General features: G+C 47.3%; 1 protein-coding gene across 1 annotated transcript; it reads right to left on the bottom strand.

Annotated features, from left to right (window-relative positions):
- Nucleotides 1-798: 798 nt before the first annotated feature.
- Nucleotides 799-6,299, bottom strand: TCHH (trichohyalin). The gene is made up of 5 exons (XM_087827604.1): nt 6,162-6,299; nt 5,078-5,412; nt 4,559-4,984; nt 2,570-4,450; nt 799-2,464 (listed from the first exon to the last, which is right to left on the bottom strand). The coding sequence occupies exons 1-5, from the start codon at nt 6,297-6,299 to the stop codon at nt 799-801; spliced, it is 4,446 nt and encodes a 1,481-aa protein (XP_087683730.1).
- Between the last annotated feature and the right edge of the window lie 9,362 nt (nt 6,300-15,661).

Below are 15,661 nucleotides of genomic sequence, written 5' to 3'. Positions count from 1 at the left end.
AAGGTAGTAATATTATGAAATTTGTTAAAGATTGGGGGAAGAGAACTGAGCCCTATAGACTACAGCAAACAGTTTTAAAATTTGAGTTCTGGAGTTGTTTGAGAAATACCTTACTTTTGCTTTATGAGATTTTAAGTGTTTATGGAGTTAACTGTAAAAAAAAAAGTCCGATTCAAATTCTAAGTCTTAAAGCTAAATCATATTCTTAAGAGATATTTCTTCCAGTTATGGCTGATTTCACAGGGATTTTTTTCTGTGTTAGTCAGTTTCCCTATACTATTCAAAGGTTGTAAAAATTCAGTCTCCTTTCAGAATCTGTGCTAATTATGCCACAAAAGATGAGAGGCTATTTGGAGGTAAATATTAATGTAGTTTAGGCCCAAGAAGAAATACCAACTTGAACACTAAAAATATCTAAACTCTCCACAAGATAGGTCAACCATTAAAAAAATACACCCAATTCTTTTGATTCACATCATATTATTTTTATTAGTTTTGAAAGCAATAAATTAACATGCCCCCCAAACAAAACTCCTTAAACAAGTTAAATGATGTTTTTAAAAATGCACACCACATCTACACCAAAGAGCAAAGACATCTTGCAGTAAAGAACTACTTGAGGAAGAATAAAGGGTAGAAGTACATGAAATGAGTATAGTTTAAGATTTTGGAAAAAAAGACATATGCTAACATAACAGAGTTTTCCCACAACCAAAAACATTTGAGTTATTTGGTACCCAGTGTTTCCCATTTTCCTTTGCAGAAGCTTTGGCAAGTGTTGGGATACTGCAGCATTTCTTAAGGGCGGTATTGGGATCTCTGCTCTTGGATGTACTCATAGAGGGGGCTGGAGCGCACTGGGACACTGGCAAACTGACGCTTGCCAGGCTCCAGAATCTGCTGACGGCCCTTGTCTTTTTCCTCCCGGACTTGGCCACGCCTCTGCGCCTCCTCCTGTTGGCGGAGCTGCTCTTCCTCCCGGAATTTCCTTTCCCGCTCCTGCCTGCGCCTCAGTTCTTGCTCCTCCTGCAGCTGCTGCTCTTCTTGGCGACGCAGCATCTGTTCTTCCCGTTCCTGGAGAAGCTGTTGATCTTCACGGAACTTTCTGTCCCGCTTCTGACGAAGCTCTTGTTCACGTTCCTGGCGGCGCAGCTGTTGTTCCTCTTCTCGGAGTTTTCTGTCGCGCTCTTGGCGACGCAGCTGCTGTTCTTCGAGTTCCTGGAGGAGCTGTTCCTCCTCACGGAATTTTCTGTCGCGCTCCTGGCGAAGCTCTTGCTCCAGTTCCTGGCGACGCAGCTGCTGTTCTTCCCGTTCTTGGAGGAGCTGTTCCTCACGGAATTTTCTGTTGCGCTCCTGGCGAAGCTCTTGCTCCAGTTCCTGGCGGCGTAGCTGCTGTTCTTCGAGTTCCTGGAGGAGCTGTTCCTCCTCACGGAATTTTCTGTCACGCTCCTGGAGAAGCTCTTGTTCGAGTTCCTGGCGACGCAGCTGCTGTTCTTCGAGTTCCTGGAGAAGCTGTTCCTCCTCACGGAATTTTCTGTCGCGCTCCTGCTCCAATTCCTGGCGACGCAGCTGCTGTTCTTCCCGTTCCTGGAGAAGCTGTTCCTCCTCACGGAATTTTCCGTTGCGCTCCTGGCGAAGCTCTTGTTCGAGTTCCTGGCGACGCAGCTGCTGTTCTTCGAGTTCCTGGAGAAGCTGTTCCTCCTCACGGAATTTTCTGTTGCGCTCCTGGCGAAGCTCTTGCTCCAGTTCCTGGCGACGCAGCTGCTGTTCCTCCTCGCGGAGTTTTCTGTCACGCTCTTGGCGACGCAGCTGCTGTTCTTCACTTTCCTGGAGGAGCTGTTCCTCCTCACGGAATTTTCTCTCGCGCTCCTGGCGAAGCTCTTGCTCCAGTTCCTGGCGGCGTAGCTGCTGTTCTTCGAGTTCCTGGAGAAGCTGTTCCTCCTCACGGAATTTTCTGTCGCGCTCCTGGCGAAGCTCTTGCTCCAGTTCCTGGCGGCGTAGCTGCTGTTCTTCGAGTTCCTGGAGAAGCTGTTCCTCCTCACGGAATTTTCTCTCGCGCTCCTGGCGAAGCTCTTGTTCGAGTTCCTGGCGACGCAGCTGCTGTTCTTCCCGTTCCTGGAGGAGCTGTTCTTCCTCACGGAATTTTCTCTCGCGCTCCTGGCGAAGCTCTTGTTCGAGTTCCTGGCGACGCAGCTGCTGTTCTTCGAGTTCCTGGAGGAGCTGTTCCTCCTCACGGAACTTTCTGTCTTCTTCCTGAAGGCGTTTTTTCTCCTCTCTTTCCTCCTTCAGCAGCTGCTCCTCCTCGCGCTGCAGCTGCTCGCGTTGACCTGGCTTGGCGTACAGCGTGTGGCGGCGCCTCTGGCTTTCCTCCTCTAGTTGCCACCTCCATTTTTGGTCCTGGAGCCGCTCCCTCTCGCGATCCTCTAGGAGGCGCTCTTCCTCCTGGAGCTGCTGCTCCTTCTTCCTCTCAAGTCGCTGTAGGCGCTGCTCATCCTCACGGAGCAGTGGCTCTGGCTCCTGAAGCTGCTCCGCCCTCAGCTGCTCCCGCTGTGCGGGCCTGGCCGACAGCCTCTGGCGGCGCCTCTCTCTCTCCTCCTCAGCCTGCCACTGCCACTTGAGGTCTCCGCGCTGCTCTTCCTCCTCCTGGCGAAGCCGCCTCTCGCGCTCCTCTCGGAGGCGCTGGCTCGGCCACTGGGCGTCCTCCTCCCGCTCCAGCTCCCGCAGCCTCTGCTCGCGCTCCTGGAGCCGCCTCTCTTCCTCTTCCTCCTGCTCCTGGCGGCGCCCCAGCGACTCTTGCCTGCGGGGCCTCGAGTAGACTTTGCTCTGCCGGGCGTCGGCCTCTCTTTCCAGCCTCCGCTGCCACCTCAGGGTGCGGCTCTGGCCCTGCTCACGGGCCTCTTCCTGCCGTACCTCCTCCTCAGCCAGCTCCTGCTCGCGCCTCTCTGCCTGCTGGCGCCTCAGCTCCTTCTCTCTCCTCAGCTCCTGCTCGCGCCTCAGCTCCTGCCTCAGCTCCTGCCTGCGCCTCTCTTCCTGTTCGCGCCTCAGCTTCTGTTCCAAGCGAGGTTCCTGCTCGCGCCTCAGCTCTTTCTCCCGCCTCAGCTCCTGCCTCAGCTCCTGCTCGCGCCTCTCTTCCTGTTCGCGCCTCAGCTTCTGTTCCAAGCGAGGTTCCTGCTCGCGCCTCAGCTCTTTCTCCCGCCTCAGCTCCTGCCTCAGCTCCTGCTCGCGCCTCTCTTCCTGTTCGCGCCTCAGCTTCTGTTCCAAGCGAGGTTCCTGCTCGCGCCTCAGCTCTTTCTCCCGCCTCAGCTCCTGCTCGCTCCTCTCTTCCTGTTCGCGCCTCAGCTTCTCTTCCAAGCGAGGTTCCTGCTCGCGCCTCAGCTCTTTCTCCCGCCTCAGCTCCTGCTCTTGCCTCTCTTCCTGTTCGCGCCTCAGCTTCTCTTCCAAGCGGGGTTCCTGCTCGCGCCTCAGCTCTTTCTCTCGCCTCAGCTCCTGCCTCTCTTCCTGCTGGCGCCTCAGCTTCTCTTCCAAACGCGGTTCCTGCTCGCGCTTTAGCTCCTCTCGCCTCAGCTCCTGCCTCTCTTCCTGCTGGCGCCTCAGCTCCTCTTCCAAGCGGGGTTCCTGCTCGCGCCTCAGCTCTTTCTCTCGCCTCAGCTCCTGCCTCTCTTCCTGCTCGCGCCTCAGCTCTTTCTCTCGCCTCAGCTCCTGCCTCTCTTCCTGCTGGCGCCTCAGCTCCTCTTCCAAGCGGGGTTCCTGCTCGCGCCTCAGCTCTTTCTCTCGCCTCAGCTCTTGCTGGCGCCTCTCTTCCTGCTGGCGCCTCAGCTTCTCTTCCAAGCGCGGTTCTTGCTCGCGCTTTAGCTCCCCTCGCCTCAGCTCCTGCCTCTCTTCCTGCTCGCGCCTCAGCTTCTGTTCCAAGCGCGGTTCCTGCTCTCGCCTCAGCTCTTTCTCGCGCCTCAGCTCCTGCCTCAGCTCCTGCTCGCGCCTCAGTTCCTTTCGCCTCAGCTCCTGCCTCTCTTCCTGCTGGCGCCTCAGCTTCTCTTCCAAGCGCGGTTCCTGCTCGCGCCTCAGCTCTTTCTCGCGCCTCAGCTCCTGCTCGCGCTTTAGCTCCTCTCGCCTCAGCTCCTGCCTCTCTTCCTGTTCGCGCCTCAGCTTCTCTTCCAAGCGCGGTTCCTGCTCGCGCTTTAGCTCCTCTCGCCTCAGCTCCTGCTCGCGCTTTAGCTCCTCTCGCCTCAGCTCCTGCTCGCGCTTTAGCTCCTCTCGCCTCAGCTCCTGCTCGCGCTTTAGCTCCTTTCGCCTCAGCTCCTGCCTCTCTTCCTGCTCACGCCTCAGCTTCTCTTCCAAGCGCGGTTCCTGCTCGCGCCTCAGCTCTTTCTCGCGCCTCAGCTCCTGCTCGCGCTTTAGCTCCTCTCGCCTCAGCTCCTGCTCGCGCTTTAGCTCCTCTCGCCTCAGCTCCTGCCTCTCTTCCTGTTCGCGCCTCAGCTTCTCTTCCAAGCGCGGTTCCTGCTCGCGCTTTAGCTCCTCTCGCCTCAGCTCCTGCTCGCGCTTTAGCTCCTCTCGCCTCAGCTCCTGCTCGCGCTTTAGCTCCTCTCGCCTCAGCTCCTGCCTCTCTTCCTGCTCACGCCTCAGCTTCTCTTCCAAGCGCGGTTCCTGCTCGCGCCTCAGCTCTTTCTCTCGCCTCAGCTCCTGCTCGCGCTTTAGCTCCTCTCGCCTCAGCTCCTGCCTCTCTTCCTGTTCGCGCCTCAGCTTCTCTTCCAAGCGCGGTTCCTGCTCGCGCTTTAGCTCCTCTCGCCTCAGCTCCTGCCTCTCTTCCTGTTCGCGCCTCAGCTTCTGTTCCAAGCGCGGTTCCTGCTCGCGCCTCAGTTCCTCTCGCCTCAGCTCCTGCCTCTCTTCCTGCTCGCGCCTCAGCTCCTTCTCTCTCCTCGGCGCCTGCCCGCGCCCCTCCTCCTGCTGGCGCCTCAGCTCCTGCTCGCGCCTGAGCTGCTGCTCGCGCCTCTCCTGCTCCAGGGGCTCCTGGCGCCCGCGCCGAAGCCTCTGCAGCTGCTCGTCCTCCAGGCGCTCCCTCCTCAGCTCCTGCCTTTCCCGCCGGGGTAGCGGCTCCTCCTCCTGGCGCTCGCGCTGCTCCCGCCGTTCCCGCCTCAGCTCCTGGTTGCGCAGCGGCTCCCCCTCCTCCGGGCGCGCCTGGCGCTCTCGCGCGTCCCGCCCGGCCCTCTGCTCGCCCAGGCCGCGGTCTCGCGACGGGCCGCCCTTCCCCTCGGGCTCGGCGTCCTCCTCCAGCCCCGAGGCCTCGGCCAGGGCGTAGTAACAGGCCTGGGCCACCTTGAAAACGAACAGCAGGAACTCGTTGAAGTCCACGAGCCCGTTGCGGTCGCGGTCCAGGAGCTCCAGGATCAGGTCCACCGTCTCGGGATCATGCGGTCTCTGCGGAAAAACGGCGAACAAAACCTTCATAATGTGCCGCTGACAGTAAGTTTCTCACACACAGTAAATATTTCATGATGTGCAGACACTCAAAGGACATTAAGAGCAATTAGACCCCCCGCCCCGTGCGTATGGTGTTCTGTCCCCATGGAAGATGCGAATCCCTCATTTCAGAGCTTTCGTTTGTTGGAAATGTTTGCATCTTGTAACTCAACGCGGATTAGAAGAGCACCAGCTCCCTACAGCCGGGTGCGTAAGAATGCGCTCGTTCGAGGGAGGCCGACAATGGAAGGGCATGAAGATTCGCAGCCGCCACTTCTGCCTGAAATAGTTCCTCTGATTTGATTTTTACTCCATGTTTGAAAACTGGACAGAACACTTAGGGCAACACTGTTTTACTAGTGAACAGTATGATTTTAATTATTGAAATTTGGAAGTAATCTTAAGTTCCTTCCAAGTCGATCTAGTTTGACATGACAGCTTTGGTGATAACTTCCCATGACCACCAGTCCACTGGCATTGCCATCGCCGTGGATACATGAAATAATTGCTGGTACCTTCCTTAGTACTCACAGACTACAATGCCAGTTAAGTACCTTCAGGCTCAGAAATGAATGGGGGTGTAGTGCAGAGCTGTCCTGGTGTGAAATGAATATAAAGTCACCATCCTTTGCTCTGGTTCATAACTTTGGGAGAAAGTTCATAACCCCAGATCAACAGAGAAATTTCCTTTTCTTCTTGTTTCTTACCCGAAGAATAGCTCCAAATTCCCTTTCAAGGAGGTTCTTCAGGTCTTTCTTGCACAGTGCGGCCCCATCACAATCATGTGAGGCATATTGATTGAAAACTTCAGTGATATCAAAGATGCTTCTCAGAAGTGGAGACATTTTTTTCTTTCCTTAAGTTCAAGTAAACCTAAAATAATAAAATAGGATCCATAATCAAACCCCGTTTCTGATCTTGGGGAGGTTTCAGCCCCACTATTTTGGGCATTTCCCTAAATAATTTGACTTTATGACAGTAATTATTTTCAACATGGGCTTTCAGAGCACTTTATTTTTGAATATTGTGCTTGGAAAAGGGAAGAGAGATCCTGAGAAACTTCAAGCCCGTGAATTATCTGCAGACTATCCTGTGGTCAGCTTTCAGATTGTTTACCTAATCTGGATTATCGATTTCATTTCCTTCTCCCCCTTTCTGCTCCCTAACATATTTCAGATCAGACAGTGTAGTAAATAATGTAGAAATCTAAATTTGATATGTCTCTACTCATAGCATCTTCCTCTAAAATTGAACACAGAGGATAGGCGAAAGCCAAAAGGGGAAGGAAGATCTGAAAGTAACTTGAAGTGGATAGAATCCATGTACACCTAATTGTGGAGCAAAACATTTAGTGGTAACAAGAACATTAAAAGGCAAATGTGGATTATTTCCCAACATTATAGCCCATAAGATATCTAGGAGTGTAACTCATAAGTCACCAGTTCTAAGGTTAAACACTACCTCTTTGCAGTCAACAGTGGCATTGTAATATTCAGATAAACCAGTGCAGAAAACAAAGAGTACATGTTACCTGTCTTAAAGCTAAGATATGTTACAGATATTCAGTTATTGAAAGCTTCTGAGAGGTACTTCCTGACTGGCTACCAGAGTCAATGGGTCAAACTGAACCTGGACAGATTTGAATAACATTGGTTTTATGGTTAGCTTTTGTTAAACCCAAATAAACCATTTGAATCTTGGCATTATAAAAAATGGGACTTAGCCAGAAGCAGATCAGTGTTAAGAATACATGGAAGGCTTCACTGGCTGGGTGAGTATCCTGGCTCATCTAGCTGGCTTCTTTAACTACTGCTCAACTCCAATATAGCAGATGCCATAATTTCACGAAGATAGCCCATTTTGGGTAGAACCAACATAAAAAGAGAACCAAGGGTTGGAAAACTTTTGAGATGGCAGTTTTTAGAAAGATGAACCCCATCAGAATCATGCACAACTATCTTCCAACCCCTAACCTGCAAACACACGTATAGAGCTCAGAGCCTTAGGAGAAGGGCCATGTCTCTCTTTGGGTAATGGCTCCAACGATAAGAAGATGGCATGGAGTCAGACATCTCTGTAAGATACTGATGCCTACTAGCACAGTAGGCCCCCATTGCCCCTCTCCCGCCAACATCTACAACAACTGGAAAATGAAGAATCATACAGGAGAACATGATCCCACTGGACGGGACTTACCCACTTCACCAGAGGGAGAAGTCGAGTGCGCTGACACCGCTGGCAAGTGTACTGGGCAGCCGGTAGCTGGGCCTTTTATAGGGGTTCTAATTGTGCCCCGAAGACCTACTTGGGAAGGAGACACCCACTCTGTGGGATGGCCTGATTCATTCTTAACCAAGCCCAGCTCCACCTCTGTCTCCACAAATGGTTTGTTTATCTCACTATTTGCTCACCTACCTATTTGGCATGAGGTTCACAGACCTTGCCTCCTGACAGGGTACTGGCCCCACCTAATGTGAAAGGATAGACTATTTGACAGACCTCCAATTTTTAAAATTTGTTAAAATTAAATAAAACAATAAAACAAAGAAGTTAATGTTCAGAATCTTAATTATGAGTTTATTACAAAGTACTAACCTCTGAGCCATTTACTGTATAAAAAATGTAACTTCTAGGATGGAATCAAACATAAACTTTGACATAAACTAGTTAATTTCTCCCTGGCATGTGACAATTCATGGGGAACTGCTGATAGCCCTGCCTGAAGCAATTCTATTACAATGAGAGGGTATAAGGAATTGGTTTAGTTTCTTCTCTAAAAATGCAGGTGGGGGAAAAAATTGCATTTGTATTCTTGGGTCTTATAATGATTTTCCTATAGATTGGGGATTGCTTTCTTAGTAAACAATTGTGGATGGTCCTTTAAAAATATGTTTCATTAAATGAATTTATAAGAGAATTTGAAATCTGTCAAATTTCATTTGTAGGGATATTACATCTAAATGAAGTTTGCTCTTTCTTTTCTCATTAACATATTGATGCCCCTGGAGAAAAGAGCTGGTGTAATCTGTTTTTTTAAAAGATATAATCATCCTACTCAGCCCAAGTCACTAATGATTATGACACCGAAACACTTGACTGTGCTTCTGCAAGTGTATTAAGGTAATCGGTCATTCTAGCCCATTATATCTGTCAGGGCTTTCTCAACCCTGACGATCACTTGCAAATCCCAGGGCTGTTTTATTGTGAGGAACTGGATTTTATCCTTGGTTGTCAGTGACTCCCACCCTTACGTTTTAGACTATATGAAAATTTGGTTCACGATAAGTTTATGGAGACTATTAAATGATTCAGTCTCCTCCGTGGGCATTTCGGTCTCCTTCATTGTCCAACAGAGACAAGGACTGGCTTTCTGAATTTTGAGGAGACTCTGTAGGGTCCTTCAATTGAATGGAATTTGGAGCCTAAATCTTGATGGCTCTTCCTCTATGTGCAGATTGGTCCAAATGATGGTGGAATTGAATTCTATTTGCCCCCTTGTTTGCTGCCACCCTAGAGGTGGGGTGAGAGGAAGGTGGAAGTGATGAGTGATGGGAAGGCAACTGTAAGCCTGGTTCACTTCTGTGATCTAGGATTTTTTCTAGAACTGTCACTGTTTCTTGGGATCAGTTAGCAAACTTGATGCAGCAGCCCCTTAGTGAAGAGTGAACATTTCTCTCCCTTCCCCTTACTATTTAGGGTTTTATACAGTTATTTTAATCTTTGAATTCTAGGATAGAACCATCATGAGCAGTGCAACCACAAATCACTGTAGGACCTCTATCTCTCACATAGGATATGAGTCTTTTTAAAAAATATCCTTACCCAAGGGTATTTTTGCCATTGATTTTTTAAGAGAGAGTGGAAGGGAAGGAAGAAGGGAGGGAGGGAGAGAGAGACATCTAGTTATTGCTCCATTTATTAATGCATTCATTGGTTGTTTCTTGTATGTGCCCTGACTGGGGATCGAACCCGAAACCTTGGCGTATTGGAACAATGCTCTAACCAACTGAGCTGCCTGGCCAGGGCAAAGTTCAGTCTATTTTTTATTTTTAAGACCAACCTAGAACCCCTGAAATGTGGCAGTGTCCACTCATCGTGGTTCATCAAAAAAGAATGGTATGTTTATAATCTGAGGATCTTAATCTTCTTTATAGACAAAAAGTCTCATTATCTTTCTTTTATGAGACTGGAGACTGAGGCACTGAAAGGTCAGAGAATGTTCCTGGCTGGCCCAGAAGTGACCCAAGCACGCCTGCTCCATTCTGTAAGAATATCCTTCTTTATCAAGGATTAATGCCAGTGGATTCAGGGCATAGCTACACTCTTTTACTCTTACTTGGCTTTGAGATGTGGGCTCTTTATTACAGAGGGATTGAAAAGAGAAAATAAAATTTATATCATTCATAAGCTTTAATATTACATCAATCATGGAGCCTTGTCTGTGCTTGAAATCTTTGAGGGGTAGAGCTCTGCTGGGTTAACAAAGAACTAACAAAGTACTAGGTGTCCCTGGTCTTCAACTCATTCAAAGGCTCTTTTCCCATTTCCTCCTGTCAGAATCCAGAAGAAGTAGATAACAGATTTGACAGTCTGTGGTATTTCTACCAGGACCAAACCCTGCCTTGGCCTTAATGTGAAAATTTTGATAAAGCAGAGACGGTACTAGTGTGGTCCTCAGCCGACTGGGCTTCTCTAGAACCCTCTACGCGCCAGGATGTGGGGCTCTGGGAAAATGTCCAAGCAGGGTGACTCTAAGATGGCTTTTTAAAAAGTAAGAATCTTTGGTAAGCTCTCTAAACACTTATCCAATGAAGACTTTTCTTTAAAATTATGTGTTAAATCTTTCAAGTTTTTCTACAGAGTCTTCTTATTCATTGACCCATGCCCTGGGACGCCACCTCTGCCAGTCTAAAACCTAATATATTTCCTGAGGCCCCCACAAGTTCCATCTGCCCTCCAACACCTTCCTTGGCTTTTCCATACAGCAAGCGGCCAATTAAAGCACTTCTTCCCACAGCATGCATAGTCAGCAGGATGCAACCCAGCACTGGTTAATGTGTAATTTCCATATTTTCCTCTAATTTAATGGGTGCTTGCTTTGTCTTCTTGATTAGGTTTTAAGTTCCTTGGAGGCAACGCTGTATCTTTTATTTCTACCAGGTGTTTAGTAAAATCCTTGCTGATATGATGTAATTTTATTGCACTGCAGCAGTTTAAATGGCCAAGTCTGAATGAGATGAGTGGCTTGATCTGGGATGGAGTTCTGTGGCTTTGGGTGATCGCCTGAGGATGAGGGCACATACCATCTGGGGCCTCTTTCTAGTTTTGCTGCTTGCAGGACAGATGACAGAGGAAGCATTACTCCACCCCTCTCTGCCTCCCCCATGCCCATCACTTCACCCCTCTGTTAAGGGAGAAGCTGTAAGATATGAATCCCTTCCCCAGAGGGGAGCTGTGATAATTACAGCTTGTAAAGCATTTTGTGACTCTCAGATATAAAAGGGCTAATTACTATGATCATTAATAATTCTTAATTTTTATCTTCTTCAAGGTAAATTACCTTTACTTTAATTATACCCCCACCCTGGTGGTAATTATACCTCTGAGAGTCAGCAGATGCTTTTTCATCTTACATCATGTCATGCAGGGTGACTGGGCACGGTGAGCACAGGCGAGCATTTCCACCTTCTGCCCACTCCAGCGCTCACCCAGAGTAGCAGAGCGCTCCTGGCATTTTTTTGCCATTAAAGTGGCCATAGATTTCAAGTGACCTGTTTTTTTCTGTTCTGTAACTATATCTTTCTCCTAACCAGAAGCCCCTCAATTTCTCAGAGCTTTGGGATTTATCAAAAGACACACTAAATTGGAAAAAGAATTTAATTCTTGCATTTTGGTGAATACTGTGAATGCAGGAAGCAGGCATTTTTGACTGGGCTGTGGAGATTTTGTCGTATCTCTGATAAAACGGTAGATGGCTGCCATATGGACTAAGGGCCATGGCTCCTCAAGGGTAGGGGTGCTGTGTGACACTTCCTATTTTCTTGGATTTAGATTCTATTTCCAATCTTGGAGATGAGATATGAGAATTTGTATTGAAAGAACCAAAAAAGATTTTTTTGAGAGAGGTTTTGCTTCTGATAATAAGGCTTCTGATAATAATATAAAGAAGGGTGGAAGCTAAGGCTTCACACTCAATAGATGCTTTAGGTTGTACGAGTAAAGGTCATGACCTCCCACATGTGGAAAGAGCACTTTCAGCACAAGCAGGTATGTGCCAGTCTGGCTTGGGATGTTTCCTTCAGGCCCAGATATTCAATCATCACCTGGGTCATGGTACAGTTATTGAGTCCTAATCTTGAGTGTTTCAGTGCCATGAATCCCACCCTGTGCCTGAAGTAAGTACAGGAGTGGAACAACCATATGTGTACCAATGTCCAGAAATTCAGTGGCTTTCACTCTGACCCTTCCCTTTCAGACAGATGCCTGCTTCTCTTGAGCCCTCACCTCCACCCTTCTACACAGCACCTTTCTTTCAGTTGCCTTCCTGTTTTCATTTCTTCTCTTCTGCTTTAAAAAAGTTTCCCTTTCCCATTCCAACCTCAAAACCACTTGACATAGTATAGGGTTGAAGGGACTTTGGGGGACCAGGCAAGGTCCTTGTCCCTTTGCCTCAAAGAGGATCTGACTGAGTTCATACTTTTAGTGGAGAAGCAGAAGGCAGGCTGTGCATTTCTCCAGTCTCCCCACAGTAGTCTCTTTTGGTTCACAAGCATTTATTAGTCCCCCATTCTATACCAGGCATGGAGCAAAGCACTGAACTTCTTACCAGAAGGCACTGATGATTTGGAGTGGAAGATACGGTGATAAGAAAGTTTTAATTTCAAAAATAAGGCTATAAATTATTAGTATTTGCTTGTATGCGCTATGACATTTTTCTAATAACACACAGAAAACCTAACAGTGGTAACCTGTAGGGAGAGGGATGGGAAAGTGCCTTTTAACCATATACTTTCTTACACTTTTTGATATTTGAACCATGTGAATGTGTTACATATTCAAAAATAGAAAACATTAAATTCTAAAAGTTTCATTCCAAGAGAAATGAGATGAAACACATAGAAGATAACCATCAGAGTATGATCAGGAATTAAAATTTCCATTCTAAGTTGTAAAAGAGCAGAAACAGGAGAACTTCTAGAGGTCAGTACTTCTAGAAGGCAAGAATGCATTTTACTTACTTTATGGTGTGCCTGGCAGGGTACTTCTTAAGTGTGATGAAGTTAAATGGCCCTTAAAACTTTTAAACCTTAAAACTCACTAAAGAGGTTGCACAACAGACATTTGTTTCAGCCTTTTAGCTATTCTGTCAGATGTGTACCCAGGAACTTTTCAGATATATTTTTTGAGGCTTCCCCTTTTCTGCAGAGGAAGAGTGCTGTGAGCACAGCTTCTCTGGGTGTCTGACCCAGCTCTGGGCCCTCAGCTGGCTCGCTGTCAGATCTGGGCAGAGGGTGCACCATGAAAGGCTCATCTAGAACCACATCATTTGAAAGCATTTCCCAAATTACATGGACAAGTGCTTTCAGCAGCACAAATTTGGTCTTTGATGTGAACCATATTTTCTACAGGTGTTACAAATGGGGAATGATTATAACTTTTTATAGGGCAAAAAGTCAGTTTCTCTGATATTAACGTAATCCCTTCTTTCAGTGCCAATATACTATTTCAAGATCACATTCGGGGGCCCTTTCTGTTAGGCTTTTCAAGATGCAAAACTGTTAGAAGGCCTCTGACTACAAGCCTTAGAATAGTGGTTTATATACCCTCACCTGTCCCATGAGTGTCCAGAGCGCCTTGCTACTCAACTAATCAAAAACTTTCATTAAAAACCTGTTAAATGGAAGGTACTGCGCTAGGTGAGAAGGACTACAGCATTGGAAAAGACACCATCTCAGGAATTCAGAGAGTATGAGATAATTGTGAGGTCTGATTATAATTCACAAGCACTCTACAGGTTGAAGAAGGAAGGCGCCACTGCTGGCCAGAGTAGTTTGGGAGGGCTGCCGGGAGGATATGGGGCTTGTTCTGGATGGGATGAGTGGATTACAGGCAGGCCAAGTGGACTAGGGAGGCATTGCAGACAGTGTGAAGAAAACTGAGGAGTAGAATGGACAAAGTATATTTTGAGAAAAAGATAGTTCACCAGTCAGACTATAGTGAGGGTTCTATCACTCTTTGATAAAGGGCCGTATCTACTTGGTTCTTTCAAGGGTTGACCGTACAGAAGAGATGTTGGTTTTAACCATCCATATATTCATTTAGGAAGGAATTGGGCACAATAAGATGTAGATTCCAAGCAAGCAGTTTCCATATCTGTTTTGTTTTCTGAATTCCCAGTGCCTGCCATAAAGCAGGCACTCAGGAAATATTTGTTGGTTGAAAGGATGAATGAATTGTATTTATGAGTCATATATACAAGACCCTATATGAGTGCCATGATCAGAAAGTAGCCTTATAAGGGTTCAGAAAAAGAAATCACTTTCTGATGGGAGATTAGGAGGAAGAGAAGGGATAGAAAAGGAACAAGTGAGAGAAGCCACAATGAGCCATAAAGTAGAAGAGAGGGCACAATTTTATTTTTAAAAATCTTACTGGGAGTGTGGAATGGGTGGAGAATAGGTGGCTGGAACGGTGGTCAGGATGCAAGGGATGGGAGTGAGGATGAAAAGGGCAAGAGTAGCCCGGCTGGGTGTGGCTCAGCCTTTGAGCATAGACCTAGGATCAGGGAGATCGAAGTTCAATTCCTGGTCAGGGCACATTCTCGGGTTGCAGGCTCGATTCCCCGTTGGGGCGTGCAGGAGGCAGTCGATCAATGATGACTCTCTCATCATGGATGTTTCTATCTCTCTCCCTCTCCCTTCCTCTCTGAAATCAATAAAGATATATTTTTTAAAAAGGGCAAGAATAATGATATTAAAACTAATATCCTAGTTCTCCCTACACTGGCCTCGTCAGTGCTTTCTTTTGGAGATTAAAAACAAAGTTTTGGGAAAAGAAATTATTTTCGCCAAAGGGTTGGTTTCATATCTGTATCTTCAAAGCAATTCCAAAAGTATCACCTGAACCAGCCTGAGCTTCCTCTGCTATTATTATTCAAATGAGTACTTGAATAAGCAGAATTTGTGTCAGTGAGGAAAACTGCTTGGGGCACCAGTCTAGGTGAGGCCAAGTGGACTAGTTTTACTCATATTTAAGCAATGGCTCAGAAGGAGGCCTCAATTTTTTAATCCAAGCAGCTGCCATTTTTCAGCTGAGTCCTCTGCACTCAGCATCATATAATCAATTTAGTCTAATCAAACTTACTGAACACTGACCCAGGTACTGAGAATGCAAAGATGGACAAGAGATAACCTCTGTCCAGTTTGGTAGAGAGAGTTTTGGCCTATATGATGACATGGTGGTGGGGCCAAAACCTTTTTGTTTTTGTAATCATCATTAACATCACCATCATCATCATCACCACCATCATCGTCACCACCAGTCATCATCATCATCATCATCATCATCATCACTCTAAGCGAGAAATGACAGTAACTGTTATTTAATTCTTATTTGTGTAGTAAGCTCAATCATTCCCATTTTATAGATGGGAAAATGGAGACTTTGAGATATTAAATTGTCAGGATAGATAGCTGCTAGGGCAAGAGGAGGGTAGGGTAGGTGGAAAGGGGAGTTTTAACTCACCCACTGAACAAAGAGGTCAGCAGTCTTGGGACTTGCCACTATAAAATCACCAGATGTTCTCATAAATTCTGGGAAAAGCCACAACAATGTAAAAGGGGGACCTTGAAATCTAGTCTGTTGCCCAAGATGTGGAGCAGGGGAACCTTAAAACCTATTGGGGCAAAAAGGATAAAACCCTTGAACCCCTACCAGGTGGGGCGCTCAGACTAGCTGAGCTGCCCGCTTGTGCTTTATGCCAAATGTATTCTTAATAAATCCACTTGCTTTGCTTCCTTAATCAATTCACTTGCTTTGCTTCAACACTGCTTTCTGTCACTCGTCTGAATTCTTTCTCACAAGTGTGACAAGAGCCAAGGAAGGGAGAGCCACCTCCAACTCTCTGGTGACAAAATGACTTACCTAAGGTTAAAGAAGTTGGCATGTGGAAGAGCTGCTATTTGAATCCAGATCTATCTGACTTTAA

This window comes from Miniopterus natalensis, chromosome 19, assembly GCF_054644295.1.
Source record: "Miniopterus natalensis isolate mMinNat1 chromosome 19, mMinNat1.hap1, whole genome shotgun sequence".
Taxonomy (NCBI): Eukaryota; Metazoa; Chordata; class Mammalia; order Chiroptera; family Miniopteridae; genus Miniopterus; species Miniopterus natalensis.
The sequence above is the reverse complement of the archived record's forward strand: the minus strand, read 5'-3'. Positions and strand labels throughout refer to the sequence as shown.

Excerpts from the sequence above, each read along its gene's own strand:
- TCHH (XM_087827604.1), bottom strand. The coding sequence starts at position 6,299 with ATGTCTCCACTTCTGAGAAGCATCTTTGATATCACTGAAGTTTTCAAT. Across the intron at positions 4,985-5,077 it reads GAGGAGGAGCCGCTACCCCG|GCGCGAGCAGCAGCTCAGGC; the intron begins GCGGGAAAGGCA and ends GGAGCAGGAGAG. Across the intron at positions 4,451-4,558 it reads GAGCTAAAGCGCGAGCAGGA|GCAGGAGCTGAGGCGAGAGG; the intron begins GCTGAGGCGAGA and ends ACAGGAAGAGAG.